Genomic DNA, 24,930 nt, shown 5'->3' with positions numbered 1-24,930 from the left:
TCCTGTGGTGAACAGTGAGAGTGTGCTTAATTTTCACATATTGTTTTTATAAAGCCTTAGAATTGAAAGAGGATGTAGTTTTATCATGACTTTACCAAGTCTGAACTCCAATCACACTTTTTACAGCTTTAACCACTATTTACACTATTTACTTTTTTATGGTAGCAGTGCTCAGTGACAAAAAAAAAGAGTTATTTACATTATTTTAAATGGATACATTAATATTCACTAATGTTCAATTTCATGTGGATTCTTTTGTTTCGATGAGTGGATTTGGACAATTATCCAGCCACTGTGGACCCCGGCACTGGAACGTAGGAAGGAGCGCTGAAGAGAAATATCAACGTATAGTCTATATACTTATAGAAAATACAATTTTAATCCTTTCAGTTTTTGTTGTTTGACAAAGAGACACACATTTGTATACCATTGTTGTATGCTTCAAACTAATAAAATCCAATCCACAAACATTAGTAACTGGTGATTGTGACCTATTGAATAAAAATGAGCAAAGTCTGCATGTTTCTGATAGTTTGCCCACAAGAATCTTTCCTATATTCATGCAGTTATTTCATAATATTTGACAACCTTATATTTCTTGTGCAAATTTAGGTCACTGATTTAAATAATTGTTATATAATCTAATAAATATTTTAACACATTTTATTTTTATAAATGTTAATAAAGGAATTTTTCTCACTCAGTCTGTAAACTTATTTAGAAAATCATTCAGACTGTTAATTCAGCCCCATTAGCAACTACATTTGATTCTTCTGGAGTATTCTACAAGATTTTTACACTTTGATACCCAGGAGGGAACAAACTGCCAAACTCAAAGAAACCTTAGATATGAAGCCTGATGACACAAAAAACTAGTTAAGCTGTTTCGACATAAATGCCAGAAGGGTCTTTATTTTTAAATACTAGATTCAGGCAAAAGTGAAGTCAATCTACTTGGCCCTGAAAATCTGTGAAGCACAGTGTCCAAATACAGATACCACACAGATTCTATAAAACAGTAATGCTGTAAGGAACCGTGATTACTTTTTTCAAGCACGTCCTCTGTGTTTCATTAAAGAAAAGTCAGTGACTGCCTTCTTTCATCTGTACAATACTGCTGACCTCAGGAGGAAAACAAACATTCACTGTGTAGCTTTTATATTTCAGCAACAAGTTAGATTTCTTTTGGTTGACTTGGTTGGTTGATATACATAATTCAGCAAAGATTTTGAGGATTTAATATACATATAATCAAATTAAGTCAAATAAAATACAATTAAATGTTTTATTATATTTCACATTGCAGATGTTAACTTTATGTTCATGGCGGTGCTGCCTTTATTAAATTACTGACATCTTTGGTTTTTCCATTCAGGTTTCTAGAGCTGTTTCCTCAGATCTGAAGCTTCTGCTGCCATTTCTTCCTCTGATCTCCACGTGGATGGTGTGTCCTTATCCTCCCGATCGTGGTTTTGTAACTACAAAGACAATGAAGATGTAATATGTAATAATATATTGTCAGAACAAATTTGGATTGTTTTCTGTATTAACTAGTCCATGAAAATGCATTGAGATATCAACTGTTACTGGGTTTAAAAGATGTTTACAGACTGCAGATTTTCTTCTTCAAAACTGTGAGACCACTCTCAGTTCAGTATGGAGACCCAGTGATCAGTTTTTGCTTGCACATCAATCTGATCCACTAAATTAAAATTGAGAAACTCATCATAATGAGGAGTTGTTGTTAGGAGAGATGGCATCCATCCCACTTTGGATGGAGCAGCTCTCATTTCTAGAAATATCGACAAATTTATTAAACCCCTCAAAACATGACTATCCAGAGTTGGGACCAGGAAGCAGAGTTGCAGTCTTACACGCCTCTCTGCAGCTTCTCTCCTCCTGCTACCCCCCCAAAAACCCATCTCCATAGAGACTGTGTCTGCTTCCAAAAAGACAAAAAACAAACTAAAAACCAGCAACAAACAACTTAAACATTTACAAAGAAAGAACAATACAGTATCCACATCTGAACCAAAGAGTAAAACAGTGAAATGTGGATTATTAAATATTAGGTCTCTCTCCTCCAAGTCTCTGTTAGTACATGACTTAATAATTGATCAACAAATTGATTTACTCTGCCTTACAGAAACCTGGTTGCAGCAGGATGATTATGTTAGTTTAAATGAATCAACACCCCCGAGTCATTCTAACTACCAGAAATCTCGAAGCACAGGTCGAGGGGGCGGTGTGGCAAAAATTTTTCACACCAGTCTATTAATTAATGAAAGACCAAGACAGACTTTTAATTCATTTGAAAGCCTGATGCTTAGCCTCGTCCACCCCAGCTGTGAAACTCAGAAACCAGTCTTACTTGTTATCATCTATCGTCCACCTGGGCCTTACAAAGAGTTTCTGTCTGATTTCTCAGACTTTATATCTAATTTAGTTCTGAGCTCAGATAAAATAATTATTGTGGGTGATTTTAACATCCATGTTGATGCTAAAAATGACAGCCTCAACATGGCATTTAATCTGTTATTAGACTCAATTGGTTTCTCTCAAAATGTAAAAGAACCCACCCACCACTTTAATCACACTCTAGATCTTGTTTTAACATATGGCATAGAAACTGAACATTTAACAGTGTTTCCTGAAAACCCTCTCCTGTCTGATCATTTCTTGATAACATTTACATTTACAATAATTGATTACGCAGCAGTGGAGAGTGGACTTTATCAAAGTAGATGTCTTTCTGAAAGCGCTGTAACTAAGTTTAAGAATATAATCCATCCACTGTTATCATCGTCAATGCCCTGTACCAACACAGAGCAGAGCAGCTATCTGAACGCTACCCCAACAGAGGTCGATTATCTAATTAATAATTTCACCTCCTCACTACGTACGACTCTGGATACTGTAGCTCCAGTGAAAACTAAGGTCTCTAATCGGAAGTACCTGACCCCGTGGTATAATTCTCAAACACGTAGCCTAAAGCAGATGACTCGTAATCTGGAGAGGAAATGGCGTGTCACAAATTTAGAGGATCATCATTTAGCCTGGAGAAATAGTTTGTTGCTTTATAAAAAAGCTCTCCGCAAAGCCAGAACAGCTTACTACTCATCACTGATTGAAGAAAATAAGAACAACCCCAGGTTTCTCTTCAGCACTGTAGCCAGGCTGACAAAAAGTCAGAGCTCTTTTGAGCCAACCATCCCTTTAACGTTAACTAGTGATGACTTCATGAACTTCTTCACAAACAAAATTTTTATCATTAGAGAAAAAATTACCAATAATCATCCCACAGATGTAGTATTATCAACAGCTACTCTTAGTACCATTGATGTTAAGTTAGACTCTTTTTCTCCAATCGATCTTTCTGAGTTAACTTCAATAATTACTTCCTCCAAACCATCAACGTGTCTTTTAGACCCCATTCCTACAAAACTGCTCAAAGAAGTCCTGCCATTGATTAATTCTTCGATCTTATATATGATCAACCTATCTCTAATAATCGGCTATGTACCACAGGCCTTCAAGGTGGCTGCAGTTAAACCTTTACTCAAAAAGCCATCTCTAGACCCAGCAGTCCTAGCTAATTATAGGCCAATCTCCAACCTTCCTTTCATATCAAACATCCTTGAAAGAGTAGTTGTCAAACAGCTAACAGATCATCTGCAGAGGAATGGTTTATTTGAAGAGTTTCAGTCAGGTTTCAGAGTTCATCACAGCACAGAAACAGCTTTAGTGAAGGTTACAAATGATCTTCTTATGGCCTCTGACAGTGGACTCATCTCTGTGCTTGTCCTTCTTGACCTTAGTGCAGCGTTCGATACTGTTGACCATAATATCCTATTAGAGCGATTAGAACATGCTGTAGGTATTACAGGTATTGCACTGCAGTGGTTTGTATCATATCTATCTAATAGACTCCAATTTGTGCATGCAAATGGAGAGTCCTCTTCACACACTGAGGTTAATTATGGAGTTCCACAGGGTTCAGTGCTAGGACCAATTCTGTTTACATTATACATGCTTCCCCTAGGCAGCATCATTAGAAGACATAGCATACATTTTCACTGCTATGCAGATGACACCCAGCTCTATCTGTCCATGAAGCCAGATAACACACACCAATGGGTTAAACTGCAGGAATGTCTTAAAGACATAAAGACTTGGATGGCCACTAACTTTCTGCTTCTTAACTCAGATAAAACTGAGGTCATTGTACTCGGCGCTGAAAAGCTTAGAAATATGGTATCTAACCAGATTCTTACTCTGGATGGCATTACCTTGGCCTCCAGTAACACTGTGAGGAACCTTGGAGTCATTTTTGACCAGGATATGTCCTTCAACGCACATATTAAACAAATACGTAAGACTGCGTTCTTCCATTTGCGCAACATCTCTAAAATTAGAAATATCCTGTCTCAGAGTGACGCTGAAAAACTAGTTCATGCATTTATTACTTCCAGGCTGGACTACTGCAATTCATTATTATCAGGATGTCCAAAAAACTCACTGAAAAGCCTTCAGCTAATCCAAAATGCTGCAGCAAGAGTCCTGACAGGGACTAGAAAGAGAGAGCATATTTCTCCTGTTTTGGCTTCCCTTCATTGGCTTCCTGTTAAATCCAGAATTGAATTCAAAATTCTGCTCCTCACATACAAGGTCTTAAATAATCAGGCCCCATCTTATCTTAATGACCTTGTAGTTCCATATCACCCTATTAGAGCACTTCGCTCCCGCTCTGCAGGCCTACTTGTTGTTCCTAGAGTATTTAAAAGTAGAATGGGAGGGAGAGCCTTCAGTTTTCAGGCCCCTCTTCTGTGGAACCAGCTTCCAGTTTGGATTCGGGAGACAGACACTATCTCTACTTTTAAGATTAGGCTTCAAACTTTCCTTTTTGCTAAAGCATATAGTTAGGCCTGGACCAGGTGACCCTGAATCCTCCCTTAGTTATGCTGCAATAGATGTAGGCTGCCAGGGGATTCCCATGATGCATTGAGTTTTTCCTTTCCAGTCACCTTTCTCACTCACTATGTATTAACAGACCTCTCTGCATTGAATCATATCTGTTATTAACTTCTGTCTCTCTTCCACAGCATGTCTTTATCCTGTCTTCCTTCTCTCACCCCAACCGGTCGCAGCAGATGACCCCGCCCCTCCCTGAGCCTGGTTCTGCTGGAGGTTTCTTCCTGTTAAAAGGGAGTTTTTCCTTCCCACTGTCGCCAAAGTGCTGCTCATAGGGGGTCATATGATTGTTGGGTTTTTCTCTGTATCTATGAAGCGCCTTGAGGTGACTTTTGTTGTGATTTGGCGCTATATAAATAAAATTGAATTGAATTGAATTGAATTGAATTGAATTTGTTCCTCAACTTGTTTCTACTTGTCACTCTATTTTCTTTTATTGTTTATAGAAAAAAGTGAGAGCATCTGTAAGAAGATTCAAAATATCAATTAAATAGTTACACTTAGCACATCAGGTCAACACAGTAATTTATAAACAGCTGGTGGAGCTTGCACTTCAGAACTTGCTTGTCTTGTGAATTGTGAACTGCAAAGTGGTCACTTCCTGTCTGAAAAATATGACATGGTTATTTAAAAGAATCTAGTTTCATACTGCACTCATAGGGATAGGCTATTCATACTCATGCAATAATCTGTCTCCTGGTATCTCTACCACACTCCTGAGACTGCTTGGAGACACAGGCCACATGTACACGAGTATTTTTGAAAACAAAGCTTTTTCTATGCGTTTGGGGATTGGGATGAGTTTCACTGAGAACTGAGAAATTCCTCCAAGAACATCAGCTTGGTTTAATGTTGACTTTGGTGAGTGCCCGGTGTTTGATAACTTGTGTAAAGTGATCACTCAGCAAACTAATGTTAAAAAAAACTCAATGTAAGCCCAAAGTATCACTGACCCAGCTGGGGGGGGGGGCAAGTTCCATAGGGGGCAGCGCTTACTCAGAGCGCGGCGAGGCCCCAGAGGCTGTTAAAATCTGCTGCTATTATGGCTCAGGTACAGCATTTCTGTGGGGTTCAAAGTCCTCTTTGTAGCTATACTTTTGCAAAACTTCCAATTTTTGCATCTGACTCAGCAAGAGCGGTCTGCACTGCATTTCAGTTCTAGTGTCTAAAGCAGCTTCTATTTGTTTGTGTTCAGCATCAGATTTACTTTTAGCCTCCAAATTTGCCAAAATTTTTAAGAATGAAGAGACAAAGAGGTCAAAAAAGGGGTTGGCTACACACACTCCTGTCTTTTTTCCTTTTTTTTTCTTGGTGCATGTTCAAATTGCACCTTATAGAAATGCAATAATAAACACACACAAGATAAAAATTACCTTACAAACACAGAAATTAATTATACTAAATGAGCACCCCACCTTACAGTGCCAAAAAATCTAATTCATTTGCGTGTTACTATTAAATATTACTCAAACGAATGAGCCATGAAATCTGACCAATCTGACCAAGTACTAGCCCTAATACTAATACTAATTATTATTACTAATAATAATAATTAGTATTAGTATTAGTAGTAATAATAATAATTAGTATTATTATTATTAGTAATAATAATAATTATTATTATTATTATTATTAGTAATAATAATAATAATTAGTATTATTATTAGTAATAATAATAATAATTAGTATTATTATTATTACATTTATCATGATCATGAAATTAAGACAAATCTGTCTATGCATTTACGCTCCTACAAACATCTTCAAACTATGTCTCATTGGCTGGATGTGATATGGAAAATATAAATGGCACTGCTCTTACAATAAACCTTCTGATCACATGCAGATTAAAAACAAACCTATTTCCATTTTGCTGCTGGGACTGCACTGTGGAAATGCACGTCTCATTTCTCCCCTTAGGCAGGAGGAGGAAGTATAGAGAGCTCTTTTTTATTAGACGTGGTTATTAGAATATTCATATCATCGTCCCCAGTCATTGATATTCATTTGCCACAGACTCTCTTGTTACAAAGTCAACATATCACAGTGAAATTTAAAATAGCGTGAAAGGCATGTTCATTATTTTCATAGTGCAGTGCTGCAGTTCATTGGTTTGGGGATTCTGAGGGTTATACAGCTCACTGATATTTGTTCAAACTCAGGTGTTTAATTAACATTATTAGCAGCCACATGTGAATCAGTTCATTAGCAGTGATCTGTCCTTTCATACTGCTGTGGTGACGCACTGGAGCATGAGCTTGGGAGAACAATACCAGATGTGCAGAAGATAAGTCAGCAGCCACCATAGTGCTGTTTTCCTTTAGTTATGTTCTTACTGGTGAGCAGGAGAGGATGGGAAATAGGCTGTCTTGTGTAACAGACATCTCATCAGTATCTGATTGATATTTATCAGAGAGATCAAGTACCCAGATCAGATTTTTTACAAAACCATGCAGGTCCTGGTTCCCGTAACTATTTCTTAACATTTTTCACATAGCTTACCAAAGTACAAGCCCACACTGACTCAGCTGTTTGTGTGTCCTGTACACAGTGACTGACAGTGAAAAAAATCCTTTTTTAATTTAAAATAAAATCAAAAATAATTTTTAAATGAACTAATAGGGATGGCCAAAAGTTGTCCATCTTACCTCATCGTAGATGCTGTCATTGTCCTTAAAATCCCCGGCCTTCCTGGGCAGCACGTGGACGTGGACATGCTGTAAACATGCAAACAAGGTTTAGATATTGTGGTTGATCTGGAGAAAATCTTACTTCTTCCTGGGAGCACTATGACAGAGTTTCACAGTATGCTGGAGAAGCCGTCAGGATGTTACTGGCGTGGCACAAATCACCGCAGGGTGAGGGTTCAGCAAGCAGGGATTTTCTATTTTTATGTGTTTAAGAATGGACCTGACTTTATTCTGGGACCCAGGAGCAACAGATAGCTAACAGTTTTTGCTAATATACAATTGTACTATAAACCTATACTACTGAGTATAGAAAATGATATCTAAGCATATCACTTTACAGCAGGTAACTAGTAATTGTGCATTTTCATCCTCATCAATTTACAAAGAAATAAGAAGACAAATTCAGACCACTCCAATATAAAGCTGTGTTTTAGCAGCAGTGTTCTTTGAAGTTCAGAACCATTGCTTATACAATTGCTTTCACACATCTTTATTTCTTGGTTTTGAGTAATTTTGCCATATTAATCTACACTGATGTCATAATCTGTAGTAAATGTTTTTACTTCATTAATGAAACTATTATTTTGTTTGTTGGCTGTGTTTACTTTAGAAGTAGAATTTCCCCAATTATGGGATAAATACATTTAAAATACAGAAGGTGTTTGTCTCTGAAATCCAAAGCTCGCTCCACAGGGTCTGAAAGCTGAAGGCTCTGCATCCTAGAAATGCTACCCCACAAATAAATCAGACAAAGCCTGGAAATAAAGTGATAAGGATAATGTGGTACTGTGAGATCTTTAAGAGGGCCTCATAATTCAAGACCTTGTGTGTCAGGTGAAGTTCTGGATTTATCAGGGGGGCGATGAAGAGAAGCCAGTGTGGGAGAAATATGACTTTTCTTTCTTGTCCTTTTTCAAGTGTACAAATGAATAAAATCCTTTTTCAGCATCACTCAGACAGGATATTTCTAATTTTAGAAATGCAGTGCAAATAGCAGAAAGCCTACGTATTTGTTTAATATGCACACAGAACATATTGTGGTTAACAATGAGTCCAACAGTGCACTTGAGGCCAAAGTAATATCATCTAGACTAAGATTTCACGTGCAGAGAACAAGAACCTTAGTTTTTGGCAATTAGGAGAAAGTAGTGGTATGTAATGATATGTCTCTAAGCTGGTTCTGAATAATTTCTTCTATAATGATTAATATTGTATTTGTGAAGAAGGTCATTACTAGTTAAGGGTAACTGACGCTTGGCTCAAACAGAGCTCTTACTGTTTGTCAGCCTGGCCACAGTGCTGAAGAAAAACCTGTTTTTCTCTGTCAGTGACGTTTCACAGAATAAAAGAAGTAAAACTTTTTCCAAACCAAAGAAAGATGTTTTAAATAAATGCAAAGCTATTTTCTCTCAAGCTTAAGACTTTTCTGGTTCGTCATGACTTTATACCAGGGTATGCCAGGGCATAAACCTCCAAAAATTCCTGCTTCCTTTGCATGCAGTGAGAATGTAACACTATTAACGAGATAATCGAGCTCTGTGGGAGTCGAGTCCAGGTCTGCACAAAGAAGAGAGGAGCTTCTTTCAGTTTTGTTCCAACACATTCAGAAAGATATTTAGTGTACTGAAATTGTTTTTGTTTTTCCGTTGTTTCCCTTTCCAGTGCTGTGCAATCCATTGTAAAACTAAATGCCATTAAGAAATGGTGAGACAAAAGGTCATTTTAAAGTTTTTTCTGACAATGTTCTCATGGTGGGTGTGTGGAGACTGGAAAGAGGACCCACATGCAGGACTTGCAGGCTGATTGAGGAAGTTTTATTATCGAGATGAACTGAACATGGATGATGAAATGAACTGAATGACTGATCTAGACGCAACAGCACCATCATATATATATATATATATATATATATATATATGGAAAAAAAAAACAAAAACACCCAGCACGCCCCTGCGGGCGGTCTCTCCTTCAAGCTCGGGTCCTCTACCAGAGGCCTGGGAGCTTGAGGGTCCTGCAGTATCTTAGCTGTTCCCAGGACTGCGCTCTTCTGGACAGAGATCTCCGATGTTGTTCCCGGGATCTGCTGGAGCCACTTGCCTAGCTTGGGAGTCACCGCACCTAGTGCTCCGATTACCACTGGGACCACCGTCACCTTCACCCTCCACATCCTCTCGAGCTCTTCTCTGAGCCCTTGGTATTTCTCCAGCTTCTCGTGTTCCTTCTTCCTGATGTTGCTGTCATTCGGAACCGCTACATCGATCACTACGGCCGTCTTCTTCTGTTTGTCTACCACCACTATGTCCAGTTGGTTAGTCACCACCAGTTTGTCCGTCTGTATCTGGTAGTCCCACAGGATCTTAGCTCGGTCATTCTCAAGGGGGCGTATCACATTTTGACCACAGGACTTCCAAGCCATACATATCACAGATACTTCTGTAAACTATGCCAGGCACTTGGTTATGCTGTGCCATGTATGCCCTGCCTGCTAGTATCTCACATGCTGCCGTTATGTGCTAGACTGTCTGAGTCTGGCCTGTACCTGGGGTCTTACCTAGCATGCCAGACCCAAGCCTCTATCATACTTGCAGCTTGTTCCTGTGATGCGTTTCTAGCTTGTTCCTCTGTGCTGTCTTCCAGTCCAGCTTGGTCATTGGTAGTGTGATGGCCAAACCCGTGGCCACACTCTAAAGTCAGTAACTCTTGTATTTTCATTTCTTCATTTGAACATAGTAATACACTTTAGTTTTCAATAACTTTATTGATTGGTTTGGATACATTTGTTCTATTGTTAAGCGCGCACATTTAGTTTACTTATGTATTCATCCCACTTCATTTTTTCACTTTGATTTTTGACTAACCTTTGTCTTTTTATTTCTTACCTGCCGTCATCCCTGGGAGTTGCTGGACAAAAGATGGTAGCCAGGGTTTGAAACCACTAAAGGCAAAGAGGGATAATTGGACCACACCACCCCTTCCTACTGAAGGGGAGAATGTGTGTTTTCTTTAATTTAAAAACAAAGTATTTGTATTTAATTAAATATTTGAGTTTAGAGTTTAATGGTTTTGATTTTCTTCTTTAGTGTTTAGTTTATTAACAAACTAGATTGTACTGCATTGTGTTGTGATTTATGATTGTGTTTGTTTGTTACCCCTCATATGTCACAATGAGTATATATACCCCTGTGGGTCATGTTTAGGTCAGTTATGTTTGTTTGGGCAGTCATTTGGTTTAAGTTTGCAGTCTTTGCCTGAGTTCAGTTTTGTTTCTTTGACCTCTTTTATGAGCTCAACATTTATTACTTTTGTGAATCTAATTTTTGGGGGTTAAATAAATGAAAACCATATTTTTCTAATAAATCCTGGGACTCCTGTTTTTCACCTCAGTCCATCACAGGTAGGATTTTTCAATATCAGCCACTTTTTCTGTCTACTGGTGGTTCATGTCATGCAGGGGCCTGTTGTTCCATGATTGTTCCTCTTCTTGATCCCCTTGTTTCTTGGGTTTCTCGCTGCCTTACGTATTTACTGAGCAATTAAATTAAATTTTATTTATATAGCACACAAAGCAAGGTGTTTAAAGCACTCTTCTGGGAGATCTCAGATATCACTCCTGGGATCTGCAGGAGCCACCTGCCCAGTTTAGAGGTCACTGCCCAAAGTGCTAGCATCTTGCACCCTGCTGTTATGTGCTGGATTGTCTCTTTACACACTCTGCACCTGGGCTCTTGCCTGGTGTGGTGGACCCTAATGATGTGCGGTACCACTGATTTCCTTTCCGATCCAATACCAAGTAAAATTCAGGGTGGTATCGACGATACTGATACTGAATTGTATTTCATAATGCAATATATAATTGTATTATGTAATTGTAATAATATTATAATATAGCGTCATAATGATTACAGGACATCAGACTACTTGTTCTTATTGCTTAATAATGCAGAAAAATCATACAGCAATAAATAAAACCTGAAGTTGTGCTATTTGAACACGTTGCCTGCAGCACTAAAGGATCCGTGAGAGACGTCTGTCTCGCCCTAGCAGCACCTGTCCCTCAACATACGCTCGTCATAATCTGTGATATGATTTATTCTGAGGTGTTTGACGAGGTCAGTGGTGTTGCTACAACACCTCACTTTCTTGCCACATGTATTGCAAACCGTGTCTCGGCTGTTTGTGGAAGTAAAATACGCCCACACATGACTCTGTTTACACTCAGCCCTTGTGAGTGTGCACGCCAGAGGCTGCGACACATTTACACAGCCGTATTTCACACATGAGTATGAACGGCATAAGAGGAAGTGGTTCCTTCCAATTTAGACGATCTGAATGATATCGTTTCTTTCCACTGTGTTCCTGTTAATGAAAAACTACAAATTTACCCCAAAGTACTAAAATATCGATATTTTAATATGAGAATCGATTCTAGAACTTAAATTACTGGGATCAGAAGAATCGATATTTCTATATCAATCCACACACCACTAGTATACCCATCTATGAATCTTGTGAGGTTGTTCCTGTCACACTCGGCTGTAAACCCTTCCAGTGTGAGCTTGAGGCCATCACCTGATGAACCCAACAGAACAACATCATCCGGGAAAAGCAGAGATGAGATCCTGAGACCCACTAAGTGAACGCCATCACTTGGCTATGCCTAGAAATTCTGTCAATAAAAATTATGAACAGAATCGGTGACAAATGGCAGCCCTGCAGAGCCGATCCCCCACTGGGAATGAGTCTTATTTATTACCGGCTATGCAAACTAAGCTCCTCCAACGGTTGTTTAAGGATCAAATGTTTTCTTCTTGCCTCATACAGCGTACAAGCACATCATCTGAACCTTTTACTCATTTGTTGCCAAAAACTTCTCCACTTAAGATGTGCATTTCAAACTGTAATATGAGCTACACATATGCGGGATCTCATACACTGATATTTTATTTATTATTCATAAGGTTCAAATGCATCATACATTTTTAATATAGTAAAAAATAGCACAACAGTACAGTGGGTTATTTTACAAGAGGATGATTCTCTCCCCTCACTTTAACCTATGTGAACTTTCCCAAAGGCTCCCAAGCAAGTGACATGAATAATTTCATATAGCCTTCAACCAAACTGAAAATTACACCTTTTAGAAAAGATAACTGAATAATTCTCCATCTCCAGGAGTTTAGCTCTACAAATTAATTGTGATGATTATTTAATAGTGCATAACTATTGCAGAGGGTTCATGACATATTTCAAGGTCATAAATTATTAAGTTCTCACCTTCACAGTTTGTCCGGCTTCAGGACCATCCTGGTGGGAAAAGAAAGGGGCAATTAGTCCAGAGAGGAGAATTTAGAAATACTTGCATTAATATTTTAAAGAAAGAATTTAATTTAAGGTAATAACATCTCACCTGCCCTAAAACAACCCCCTTGGTTTGTGTCAAAGCCGTCTTTATCCTGAGATATTTGTCTTCATAGACAACTTTTTGGCTATATTTATTCAATGGGATTTGGTTTTTTAAATGTTCCATATTTAGACTAAAGTGCATACAACCAACGTTAATTCAAGGGTTTCAACAAAGATATATCTGTTTAAGAATTACAGCCAACTCAAGATCTCCACTTCAAACCATTACTCAACCCTTTTGGAACAGATGCAGAACAGTTATTAGCACTCGATCCAACAGCTATAATGTAAAAATACAGCAGGTAAATTCTCCATTTATCTTGTAGAGATTGTCAAATTATGTTAAATATGATTTTTTTTTTATCTAATTGCATTCATGTATTTTGTATGTGATTTTTCCACTGAGCTTACCTGCAGTGGAAAAATTGCCCTGGCAACAGTCACCCAGTTGGGTCACTCAGATTTCTCATGCTAGGAAATATTATTAAAACCTCTTTTGTGGCTCTAGTCAGAGTGTGAGTGTGGTTTGTTACAGATGCAGCAGTACAAGACACAGTATGTTTGTTGTGCCTTTACTGTCTGCTGCAGCATAATACTCACTGGAGGTGAGGGACTATTTTTTGTGCCTCGATTCCAAAATGAAGGAAAGTGAAATAACTACTGAGTTACCAGTTTATGGGCTCAATCCTCTCACATGTACTGTTGCTAAATCACCACCTTTTTTTCTTTACTTTTGGTCCCTTGCGCAAAAAGATCTAAGAAAAGAGTTTTTCAGATTAACATTTGATATGTTTTCAAGGCTATATTGTGAATAAAATATGGTTGATGTGATCATTGAATCTGACTTTTCGTTTTTACATGTTACACAACTTTTCAACTTTTTTCAGATTTGGGTTTGTAGAAAAAAAGATACAATCAGTATCTACACAATGATGTGACCACACTGATCATCACTTCCCATCACCTTACAGTAAATGAGCTACATAGTTGTTTTCCCCCCTCTCTCTCCTAAATGTGCTTCAAGACCATCTCCATCGTGCCAGTGCCGAAACACTCACCACCAACATACCTGAACAACTGTCACCCTGTTGAACTCGGGCCCATAGTTATGAAATTTTTTGAGCAACTGCTCATGGCACAGCTCAAGACATGCTTGCTCCCCTCGGATCTTCAGCTCTCTTGGGTGCCGTGGACGGCTGGGGTCTCCTGGGTCTTACCCAGTCTGCCTCTGGCTCTCGGGAGGGTGGCATTACTGCATTATTACCCTTTTTTTATTATTACCCTATTTTTATTATTACCCTATTTTTCAAGTACCGTCATGGTTCTGGGTCATATCACCCAGCATTTTGAGTTTATGGTGCTTTTCATGTCTGCGTCCTGTTATGATGCATTCCTGTCCCCTGTGGAGTCCTTATGTTCATTCACCTCCTGTGTGTATTTAATCTGTCAGTTTTCATTCATTTCTCATCTGTCCATCCTACTTTGTCATGTTTCCAGGTCTATGAAATGATGCTTCTTCAAGTCTTTATGTTTCAGGTTTCCATGTTCATGTTGCCCTTTGTTAAGATCAAGTTGGGTTTTTGCTTGTCTGCACTTGGGTCCACCAGGTCACTCCACAAAGTCAGCTTCTCCCCGACTGTGACAGTGACTGTTATAAAATATTACAGAGTGTGTGGTTTACCTGGATGGCGATGGTGATTGAGGTGGCATTGAAGTGTTTCTCCACCAAGTTGGCGACTCTCTGAGCGGCGGAGAACAAATCTGCTAGCTCATCTGGCCGAAGATCCCGAAAACGCTCAACTGGTCTGAGTGGGCACACCAGCACATCTGAGCAGCTCTGTTAAGGAATTACCATGCTGCAGATATGGTTGGGAAGTCAGGAAGCACTGAGATAAGAAAGTCGGTTAGCTCTGCAATATTATGACCAAAGCTCATGTTCTTCATTCAGCAAAGTAAATCTGAGAGTTTTTTGTTGAAGTAATATAAGCTTAAAAGATATAATCAGGCAATGCTTTTTAAAGTGTGAAAATGGCCTAGAAAAAATTGAGTGTACCCTTAACTAAATATTTTATTACAGCCTTATGAGACAAACTGCAATCCAGGGATTTCTGTAACTCCTGGTACAAATACAGTAAATAACCAAAACAAAAGGTTACACTTCTGATTTGCAGCTCAAAACTAAGAATCATGTCAAAGATGACACCTAAATATTGGATTTGGAGGTATTAATTGCTAGTAAATATAGATATGCTGACAGCTTCTAGTACCAATAACTAAAACTTCTGATTTGTCCTGGTTGAGTTGTAAAATGTTTTCTCCCATCTACGTTTTTACTATAAAAAGATCGAACTTAAAAGAGTCCATGGCCCAGGTTCAAAATGAGACACAGAGTATTTGGGGTGGCTGTCGGGTGGTAGAGCAATCACCTTTGATTTTATTTTTATACTTAGGTATACTTATACTTTAGACTTAATACATATTTGCCTTAAACAAATATATATTAAAATTTTCAGCAATAATATTCCATGATAATTACAAAAGACCTCAGCAAATTTAAAATGCATACGCTGTTAATGAATTAACTTCTTTTGGATTACTTTCACTGGTTGAAACACTATACTTCATCACGACAAATCATGTCAGAGGCCAGCTGTCTGCTTCAAGTGGCTAAATCTTACTGCTCAAGAACCAGTGGGGAGCGAAAGTCATCAGAGATGCTTAGCATCCGATTTTAAACTCCTCCCCTCCACCTGGCAGGTACTAGAAAACCTCCCATACCACAACAACTAGAGACAGTTTTCCCCCACTGCCATCACACTCATAAATCATGACCAGTATCTGTGCTATATACCCATTCTAGGTTACTCTACAGGGTGGGCCACTTATATGGATACAGCGTAACAACATGGGAATGGTTGGTGATATTAAAGTCCTGTTTGTGGCACATTAGTATATGTGAGGGGGCAAACTCCTCAAGATGGGTGGTGACCATGGTGGCCATTTAGAAGTCGGCCATCTTGGATACAACTTTTGTTTTTTCAATAGGAAGAGGGTCATGTGACACATCAAACTTATTGGTAATTGTAGCACTCTCGTGTGATGCGACGAGCCAATAATCACTCTCGATGTTAGTCCGCTGTGAAACTTTAATGCGTACTCCAGCACACGACAAAACACACAGAGACCGCACCGGAAGAACAAACTCCCCCCACCATACTATTCCGGTTGGATTAGTCCCCCACAGTTATGGCAGGTCTGCACAAACAAATATTTCTTGGTGATCATTTAACCAATGAGCTACATCTTCCCCATTTAGCTTGTAGCACCTAACAAAACTAATTCACTCACAAGTTTCTAAACAGCGCTTCTTAACACAACTTTAACTTAACAATGTTTTTTGCTCGGAGTAACCCCACACCTTAACATAACAGCAATTATGAAAAATGCAAATAGCCAGCAAGCATCATATTTCAACATACTGACAACAAACTGATTACACCTGAGGCATCCTAGTGTTTTCCATTTACATGTATCTTGGGTTGGGTCTGCAGATGCGACCTGCACGTGTAGTGTATGGTGTCTGGTTCACAATGTTCTGGCCAGGCACCTGCACAGCAGGTTGGGGCTGAGGAGAGGATGTGTTTTGTGAATCTTCGTTTGAGCGTGTGTGTGATTCTGGTGTGAGTGTGGAACTGTCCATTGTAGAATGGTTAGTGTCCCCGCACTCAGGGTCATAGTCATGGAGTGGCGGCGGCGGCGGTTCTGCCACTGGGAGGATGTGGCGCGATTCCTCCTGTAGGTTCTTCCATCGACCTGAATGATGTAGGATCGTGGCTCCTTGCTCTTCCTTTCCACAATTCCCAGCTTGTCGTAGCCTTTCTCTGTCTGCACGTGGACCACTTGTCCTTCTTGCAACGGCTGTAGCGTGCGACTGGACTTATCATAGTGACGCTTCAGTCTGAGTCTTTTGTCACGAAGTCGGTCACAGATCTGTCCAGTGTCTTTTGCAATGGGTGCCAACAGCTTGCTGCACACAGGAATGCCCGCGCGTGTCTGACGAGACATGAGGCGTTCAGCAGGGGAGCCTAGTTGTGTGTCACGGGGAATGTTTTTAAGGTTTAGGAGGTCAAGAAACACATCGTTTCCATCTCGGTGAGATTTTTCCATGAGCTGTTTTGCGCTGCGCACCGCTCTCTCAGCAAGACCGTTTGACTGTGGAAACTCTGGGCTGCTGGTTGAATGGGTGAAGTCCCACTGTTTTCCAAAATCAATAAACTGTTGACTAGTGTATTGTCTGCCATTGTCAGTGAGGAGCGTGTGCGGTGTGCCATGAACTGAAAAATGTCTCTTTAGCTTGGAGATGACCACTGCTGTGGTCAAGTCACGGAGAAGGTCAATCTCAATCCATCCTGAATAGGAATCTACAAGGACCTGGTATTGTTTTTATGCCAGGTAAAAATGTCAGCAGCCATCGTTGACCATGGGAGGTCTGGAACAGGGTGCAGTTGTAGCGGTTCTCTCTGCTGATGTGTCTTAGTGCTGTTACACACAGTGCAGGAGAGCAGCTCTTCTGCGATGTCTTTTGACATTGCTGGCCAAAAAATGACACTCCTAGGGCGAGCGGGGCTCTTGAAAGGGTGTCGGCTAGATACATGTATTTCCCCTTTTTGTAGACCAGACTGATGTCGTAACTCTGTAGTCGCAGTAACATCCTCTGGAGCCGGGCAGGGGCGGCATGGATTGGCTTTTTCATTATGGTCACCAGGGGCTGGTGGTCGGTTTTAATGATTGTTGCTTTGCCATAGACATAATCTTTGAACTTCGTGCAGGCAAACACCACGGCGAGGAGCTCCTTCTCTATTTGAGCATATCGCGTCTCTGTGTCAGTGAGAGCACGCGAGGCGAAGGCTACTGGTCTGCCATTTTGCAAACACGCGGCACCCAGCCCATAGCATGATGCATCACATGTCAGTGTGACTGGCTCCTTGACATTGTAATACGCCAATACTGGCGGGCTGGAGAGGCATGATTTGAGGTGGTCGAAAGCCTCCTGGTGCTGTGGGAACCAGCACCACGCAGTCTCCTTGTGGGTTAGTTTCCTTAGGGGTGCGGCAATCTCACTAAGGTTTGGTATGTATTTCCCAAGGTAATTAACCATACTGAGGAAGCGCTGTAGCGACGTGACATCCGTGGGCACCGGCATTGCTCCTATTGCTGTGGTTTTGGAGGGGTCTGCTTTTAGACCGTCTCTTGTGAAGATGTGGCCCACATATGACACTTGATCTAGGCGAAATTTGCACTTGTCAGGGTTTAGCCTGAGTTTGATCTCTCGAGCACGTGTCAGCACTTTCTTCAGGTTGGCATCATGTTCGGCCACTCCGTGTCCTCCGATGATGATGTCATCCACGATGACAGAGCACGGGTAACCGGCAAACAGCTGTTCCATGGAGCGCTGGAACACCTCACTGGCTGAATTGATACCAAAGGGCATCCGCAGAAACCTGTATCGCCCAAATGGGGTGCTGAATGTGGTCAGCATTGAGGATTTCTCGTCGAGCCGTATTTGCCAGAAGGAGTTTTTTGCATCTAGCACTGAGAACACTGTCGCTGACATCTGTGCTGCCACTTCCTCAACGCTGCGCATTGGGTGATGGGGTCTTTTCAGTGCTGTGTTGAGGTCTTTTGGATTTATGCACAGTCTGATCTCATGCTTGTCTTTCTTGTGTGCTGCCACCATTGAGGACACCCAGTCAGTAGGCTCGGTGACTGGTGTTACAACGCCGATGCGTTGCATGCGTTCAAGTTCAGCTTTGACTCTTTCTTGCATCGCGACGGGGATGCGGTGAGCTGGACGGACCACAGGCTGTACATCGGGGTCTAGCATCATTGAGTATGTGACTGGAAGTTCCCCCAGTTCATCACTGAACAGGTCATGGTATTGTGTGAATATGTGGGAGCTGAAATCTGTGCTGCTTTCTGTGATGATCTGGTGGACCTCAGGGCTCATTTTCACAATGCCCATTTCCATGCATGCTCGAAATCCTAGCAGCGGTTGCACTTCTCTATCCACCAAAAAGAAAGGCAACGTGTGACACTGCTTCTTTAAGCAACAAGGGAGTGTAACAGTTCCAGTGGTCTGAATTCTCGTGCCTCCATAGGCAACAAGGCTCACAGGATTCTCTTGTTTGACAGTCTGTCTTCCGCCATTCACTGTTTCGAAAGTCTTGAGTGACATGACATTGCATTTTGCTCCTGTATCTACTTTCATCTCAGTGGGCACACCATTTATGTTTATTGTGACAAATCCCTCATCTTTTTTATCAGCTTTAGCGTGGATGCAGTCAATCTGTCTGTCAAGCTCTACACCATCCACGTAAAACGTTTCATCCTGAAGTGGTGGCTCACTCACTGTTAATTCGTTCACAAGCCGCCTTGCAGTCTGTCTGTTAGGGTGGGCTCTGTGATGGCTGCGTGGTTTAGACTTGCAGCAACTTTTGTAGTGATTCAGTTTTTTACAGTTGTGACACTGTTGTCCAAATGCTGGACACTTGTCTCGCTTGGCCGCATGGCTGCCTCCACAATTGGAGCATTTAGTGACAGTCTGTGGGAATGAAAGGGGCTTAGGCTTGTGCTTGCTGTTCAGAATGGGCTTTACTGCGTCGACACTGGTAGCTTGTGTTGCTAGTGTCTTGCTGTTTTTTTCAGTCATTTCGTGTATTCGACACACCGAGATAGCTTTACCAAGTGTCAGCTCGCTGTCTCTTAGCAGAGCCTTTCTCAACGTGTCGCTAATGACACCACAGACGATACGATCACTGAGCATCTCGTCAGTGAGGTCCCCAAAGTGACAACATTTAGCCTTGATCTTTAAATCACTGATGAATGATTCAAGTGTCTCACCTGGCTTCTGATTTCTGGTGTGGAATCTATATCTTTCCATCGTTCTGTTGTGTTGAGGATTGCAGATTTCTCGCAATTTTGCCTTCAAACATTCTGGATCCTCTCTGGACTCAGCAGCAGTGAGTATCTCTCCATCTGCACCAGCTGCGCGAACGGCAGGAGCATAAACGAATGAGCGTTCTCGTTCAATGGCGTCTGGTCCAGCAATATTTAGTAGAATGTAAGCCCTAGTCTTTGCCGGTTTGTCAGAGTGAGCAGCGGCGATGAAAATATCATATTCCCGTTCAAAAACACGCCAATTCTCGGCAATGTTCTCATCAAAAACCAGAGGGTCAGGTCTGCGAAATCCGTCCGCCATGATGGGGTGACTTCTTTTCCCTTTCTTTTTTCTTTAGCGGCTAATCCAACACAGCGCACAAAGCAGTGCGGTACCCCGAAAGGGATATAAACATACGCGCTGGCGTGACGTCCGTACCGTCTTCTGACACCATGTAGCACTCTCGTGTGATGCGACGAGCCAATAATCACTCTCGATGTTAGTCCGCTGTGAAACTTTAATGCGTACTCCAGCACACGACAAAACACACAGAGACCGCACCGGAAGAACAAACTCCCCCCACCATACTATTCCAGTTGGATTAGTCCCCCACAGTTATGGCAGGTCTGCACAAACAAATATTTCTTGGTGATCATTTAACCAATGATCTACAGTAATGTCACAAGAAAAACAATGGTGTGCTTGGTTTCAATGTAACTTTAACAGTGAAGCACTGTGAATACTTTCCAGATACACTGTGTACAGACAAAATCAGAACACTGAACAGAAAAGTCAATCTGGGAGAGACACATTTTTTGCAATGCACGAATGCAAAATACATCAAAACATTCATGTAGTTAATGATATGCTTCTTAAACTTGTCTTCTTGTATAATGGAGCTTGTCGTATTCCCTCTGTCACAAAAAATATGAGCTAAAGTCTGCCGAGAACTGCTGTTGTCCTTGAATCAAACAACACACTGGAGGTGGGACATCAATCCCCTGAAGCCTAATGCCTCATATAAAAACAGACTGAGTTTGAGCCAGATAGAGATTTTACAGAAACTCGACTGTATTTTCTTCAAAGAGTCTCCCAGCAGCTAAATTCAGCTGGAGTAGCAGCAAGCAACAGTTCACAATAAGTAGTCACTGAAAACCTGCTGGAAACTGCACCCAGTTTTAGCAGCTTTCATATAAATAAATCAACATGTAAATAAATAACTGTGAGATGTAGGATCACTGGGGGCAACGCAGCATGCCACAAGCATTAGAGCTCTATGTTATATATCAGGTATTGCACTGAATATGTAAATATTACTACTGAATTAATGTGGTGCAAACCACTGTCACAATAATCAATCAATACTCACAGTTTTTCTAGAGTTGAGTGATGATGTAGGCAAAAAAGTGAATAAAAACTGAATCAAAATGAAGACATGCAGGCACAGGTTTTGCAGAACATTATAAAAACAATACTTAAGTTGTGGGTAGGTGGGGACTAGTGATGGGTCGGTCGCGAACGAAATGGCTCTAAGAGCCGGTTCTTTGACGTGAACGACGCGAGCCGGCTCATTATTGCGAGCCGTCACGTGGTTTTTTGTTTTTTTTTTCTCTCAGCCTCTCTCTCTCGCACTTTTTTTCTGCTTCACTCCGCACACGAGCCTTGTGCTTTACGCAGGGCAGAGGGGGGAGGGGCGGTAGTTACACTCAGTAGCACAGGAACAGAGCGGGAGACAGATAGAGAGAGAGAGCCAGGGACAACAACCTCACATTAGAAAGGTATAGTAATCATCCACAACTATTTTCAGTTGCAGATGATAAAGGATTCAGAAAGTTTATTCATGCAGGTCCATATGACAGAGAATATGCATCTTCTTTTTGTTTTTATATTTTAATTTATATTTAATTGTGTTGTGGTTTGCAGTGTTTTGTGTTGTTTCACTTTAAATTTGTAAAAGGAAAAAGCTAAAAATTTAAATAGTTAAAATTTGAAATGTGAATAGTTGATTTTTGTATTATATGATTTATTTATTACATTTTATGTGGAGTGAATAAATAAAAGTATATTTACGGTGGCCCCTAGAGACAAAGCACATACAAACTTAAAATCACGTATGAACTCTGAAGCACGTACAAACTCCAAAACACGTAAAAACACGTACAAACTCCAAAACACGTAAAAACACGTACAAACTCCGAAGCACGTAAAAACTCAGAAGCACATAAAAACTCAAAACACGTACAAAACACAACAGAAGTGCTCCAGGATGCTAGGGGCAGTGTTGAGCTTTTGTTACCTAGTGGCTACACAAGCCAGCAAGTACCAACGACCGGATTTGGTGTGTGGTAGTAACAGGTAAATGAACATTTTTTTAAATTATTTGAATATATATGAGTGCCTGTGTATAAATACACAAACAATACACACATGCTTTCAATTGTGTAATTTAAGTGATCTAGTAGCTCTGCTTTGGAAGTTCAGTTCATGCTAGAAATGTGTTTTGGAGTTTGTACGTGTTTTGTCTCTAGGGGCCACCGCATATATTTATATATAAACATATATAAATAAAACCACTTTTTTAACGTTAATAATTCCTTTTGTGCATAATTTTATATTATTGTTAATAATAAATTAATTAAAGCAACAAAACAACCTGAAGAGCCAGTTCGGAGCCAAAAGAGCCGGCTCTTTTTAGTGAGCCGAACCGAAAGAGCCGGATCTCTAAAAAGAGCCAGAAATCCCATCACTAGTGGGGACCAAAAGAATGAGCTAGTAGATACAAGTGACGGACATTATTTTTTTCCGAAGGATGGCCGGCGTCTCCCTTAGAGATAGGGTGAGGGGCTCAGAGTATAGCCACTAGTCCTCCACATTGAAAAGAGCCAGATGCCCAGTGGTTCAGGCATGGATGGTCTGGGAACACTTTGGTGGTCTCCTGGATAAGCCACAGTAGGCTGGTTAGGCTGCTGCCCCTACGACACGGCTCCAGATAAGTGGAAGAAAAGTCTATCTCTATCTATAGACTGTATTTATTATAGTAGCAACTGCAGGGAATCACTTTCCCAAATCAAAGTCCCTCAATGGAAGTTGTGTTCTAATCACTTGTTTGTGCTCATCTATGATGTACACTGACATTTATCTGCAAACTAGTGAAAAACTTAAGTCAGATCAAGTTTTTGCTATTTTATTACTGATGAGTTTTGGGAAAATAAAATAACAACAACAGATGTAGCATAATAAGGATTATTTAATTCAGCAATGAACTGCCACAAGGTGTTGTTAACAAAAAGTTTGTGAATTTCAGCAGCATCTTTCCCAACAATAAAACAAAAGTGCCTTCTAGTGGTTTATTCTTGTGACTTCTTCCTCAGACATATACTCCTAAATATTACTTATCACAAAAAGGTAATTTTGTAGTACTTGTACAAAAACATGTATATGTACTACAAGCTGACAATGAACATTACACATCCATAACCTGCGGTGGCTTCCAGTGGTAACGTTCTGGTAAGAGTTCTGTACAGTTACGGAATCAAAGACAAGCTTCGTACACGTTTGCTGACCTGCTGTGCATGGTCACCTAAGTCACATGTAAAAATACCGTATTTTCCGCACTATAAGGCGCACTTAAAATCTTTTCATTTTCTCAAAAATCAACAGTGCGCCTTGTATTCTGGTGCGCCTTATGTATGAATTCTGGTTGTGCTTACTGACCTCAAACTGATTTTATGGGGTGCACATCTGTTAAAACATGTTTTAGTATGACTTCGCTAAGCCACGAAGCCGCACCGCTTGATTGATTGTTGGAGCATTGCAGCTACTGTAGTCAGGAGCCTCGCGGAGTAATCTGGGTCCAAAACTCCGTCCGCTTCAGGTCAAGACAAACGAACACTGCAGCATCACTGAGAGTTAAAAACTGTCTAAATTCTTTCATCTTAATAAAAAGATCAGCGTTGCTGCTTTACCAGGTGTAACTATGAAGTTTAACCATAAAAACAGAATTTATTAAATTTAACAGAGTTAGAAGTTAGCAGGAAGCTAGCTCGCTAGTTTCCACCTAAACGTGAGATAGCATGTTCTGACTGAGAGATGTCTGAAAGAATTCAAACGTACAGCTCTGCTGTCACTTCCAACATAAATGAAGACAGAAAACTAAACAGCAGTGACGTTTGTAGGGTTACTGAAGTTGGGCTAGCTATAATGATGTGCTACGTGGTCGCTAGCGACACAGCTATGTTAGCATAACATAAACACAGTGAAGCTGGAGGATGAACGCTAACTTTTTTCCACTCGATAAAAGTTAATGTGAGGGTTCCTGATGGTTAGAGACAAATGTAATCGCATGGCAGGATGCTGTAAACGGACCAAACTTCAGTCAGGAGAACAACTGAGATAATCCATCCACAATACGAGGTTAGTCATTAATATACTGCAACAACATGGGAACAGAGCAGCTGTGAGAGAATTCAACGTTAATGAATCAAATCAGGCTGATTCATTCTTCTTGGAGGAAGCAAGAAGAAAGAGTTGAGTAAAATTTGACGCATCTGTTTCGTTTCTTAGTGCGCCTTATGGTCCGAAAAATACGGTACTGAGCTCATAACTTGTATTTTCAGCACGAAAATACCTTAATATTGTAGAGATTTGTCTTTCAAGTCAAGTGGCTTTATTGTCAATTCCACCATGTGCAGTGGTACAGTACACAGTGAAATGAGACAATGTTCCTCCATGGTGACACGGTCTTGTCTGACCATGACAGATAAGTTCCTTAACTACAGTAATCTCAAAAGTGTTGCAAATCTCTGAAAGGGAAAGGACAGGCCAACAGGCCTTAAACACCAGTGGTTGCTTCCATATTTGCAGAGTGAAACGCCAGTTGGTCCAGAGCTGTCTGTATGATGTAACGGTAAAAGAAAAACAATAAAAGAG

General features: G+C 40.4%; 1 protein-coding gene across 3 annotated transcripts in view; it reads right to left on the bottom strand.

Annotated features, from left to right (window-relative positions):
• Positions 1-437: 437 nt before the first annotated feature.
• Positions 438-24,930, bottom strand: part of fhit (fragile histidine triad diadenosine triphosphatase) — a 124,941-nt gene continuing 100,448 nt past the window's right edge. For all 3 annotated transcript variants that reach the window (XM_087850452.1, XM_087850450.1, XM_087850451.1), the window contains 4 exons: positions 14,746-14,891; positions 12,936-12,965; positions 7,620-7,688; positions 438-1,478 (listed from right to left, as the gene is read on the bottom strand). In XM_087850452.1, the coding sequence (XP_087706578.1) occupies positions 1,380-1,478; positions 7,620-7,688; positions 12,936-12,965; positions 14,746-14,891 (344 nt within the window). In that variant the 3' untranslated portion in view covers positions 438-1,379. The remainder of the gene's footprint in view (positions 1,479-7,619; positions 7,689-12,935; positions 12,966-14,745; positions 14,892-24,930) is intronic.

The sequence above is a fragment of the Neolamprologus brichardi genome, chromosome 13 (assembly GCF_056152115.1).
Source record: "Neolamprologus brichardi isolate AB-2024 chromosome 13, ASM5615211v1, whole genome shotgun sequence".
NCBI classification, from domain to species: domain Eukaryota; kingdom Metazoa; phylum Chordata; class Actinopteri; order Cichliformes; family Cichlidae; genus Neolamprologus; species Neolamprologus brichardi.
This window is presented reverse-complemented; position numbering and strand designations above follow the sequence as displayed.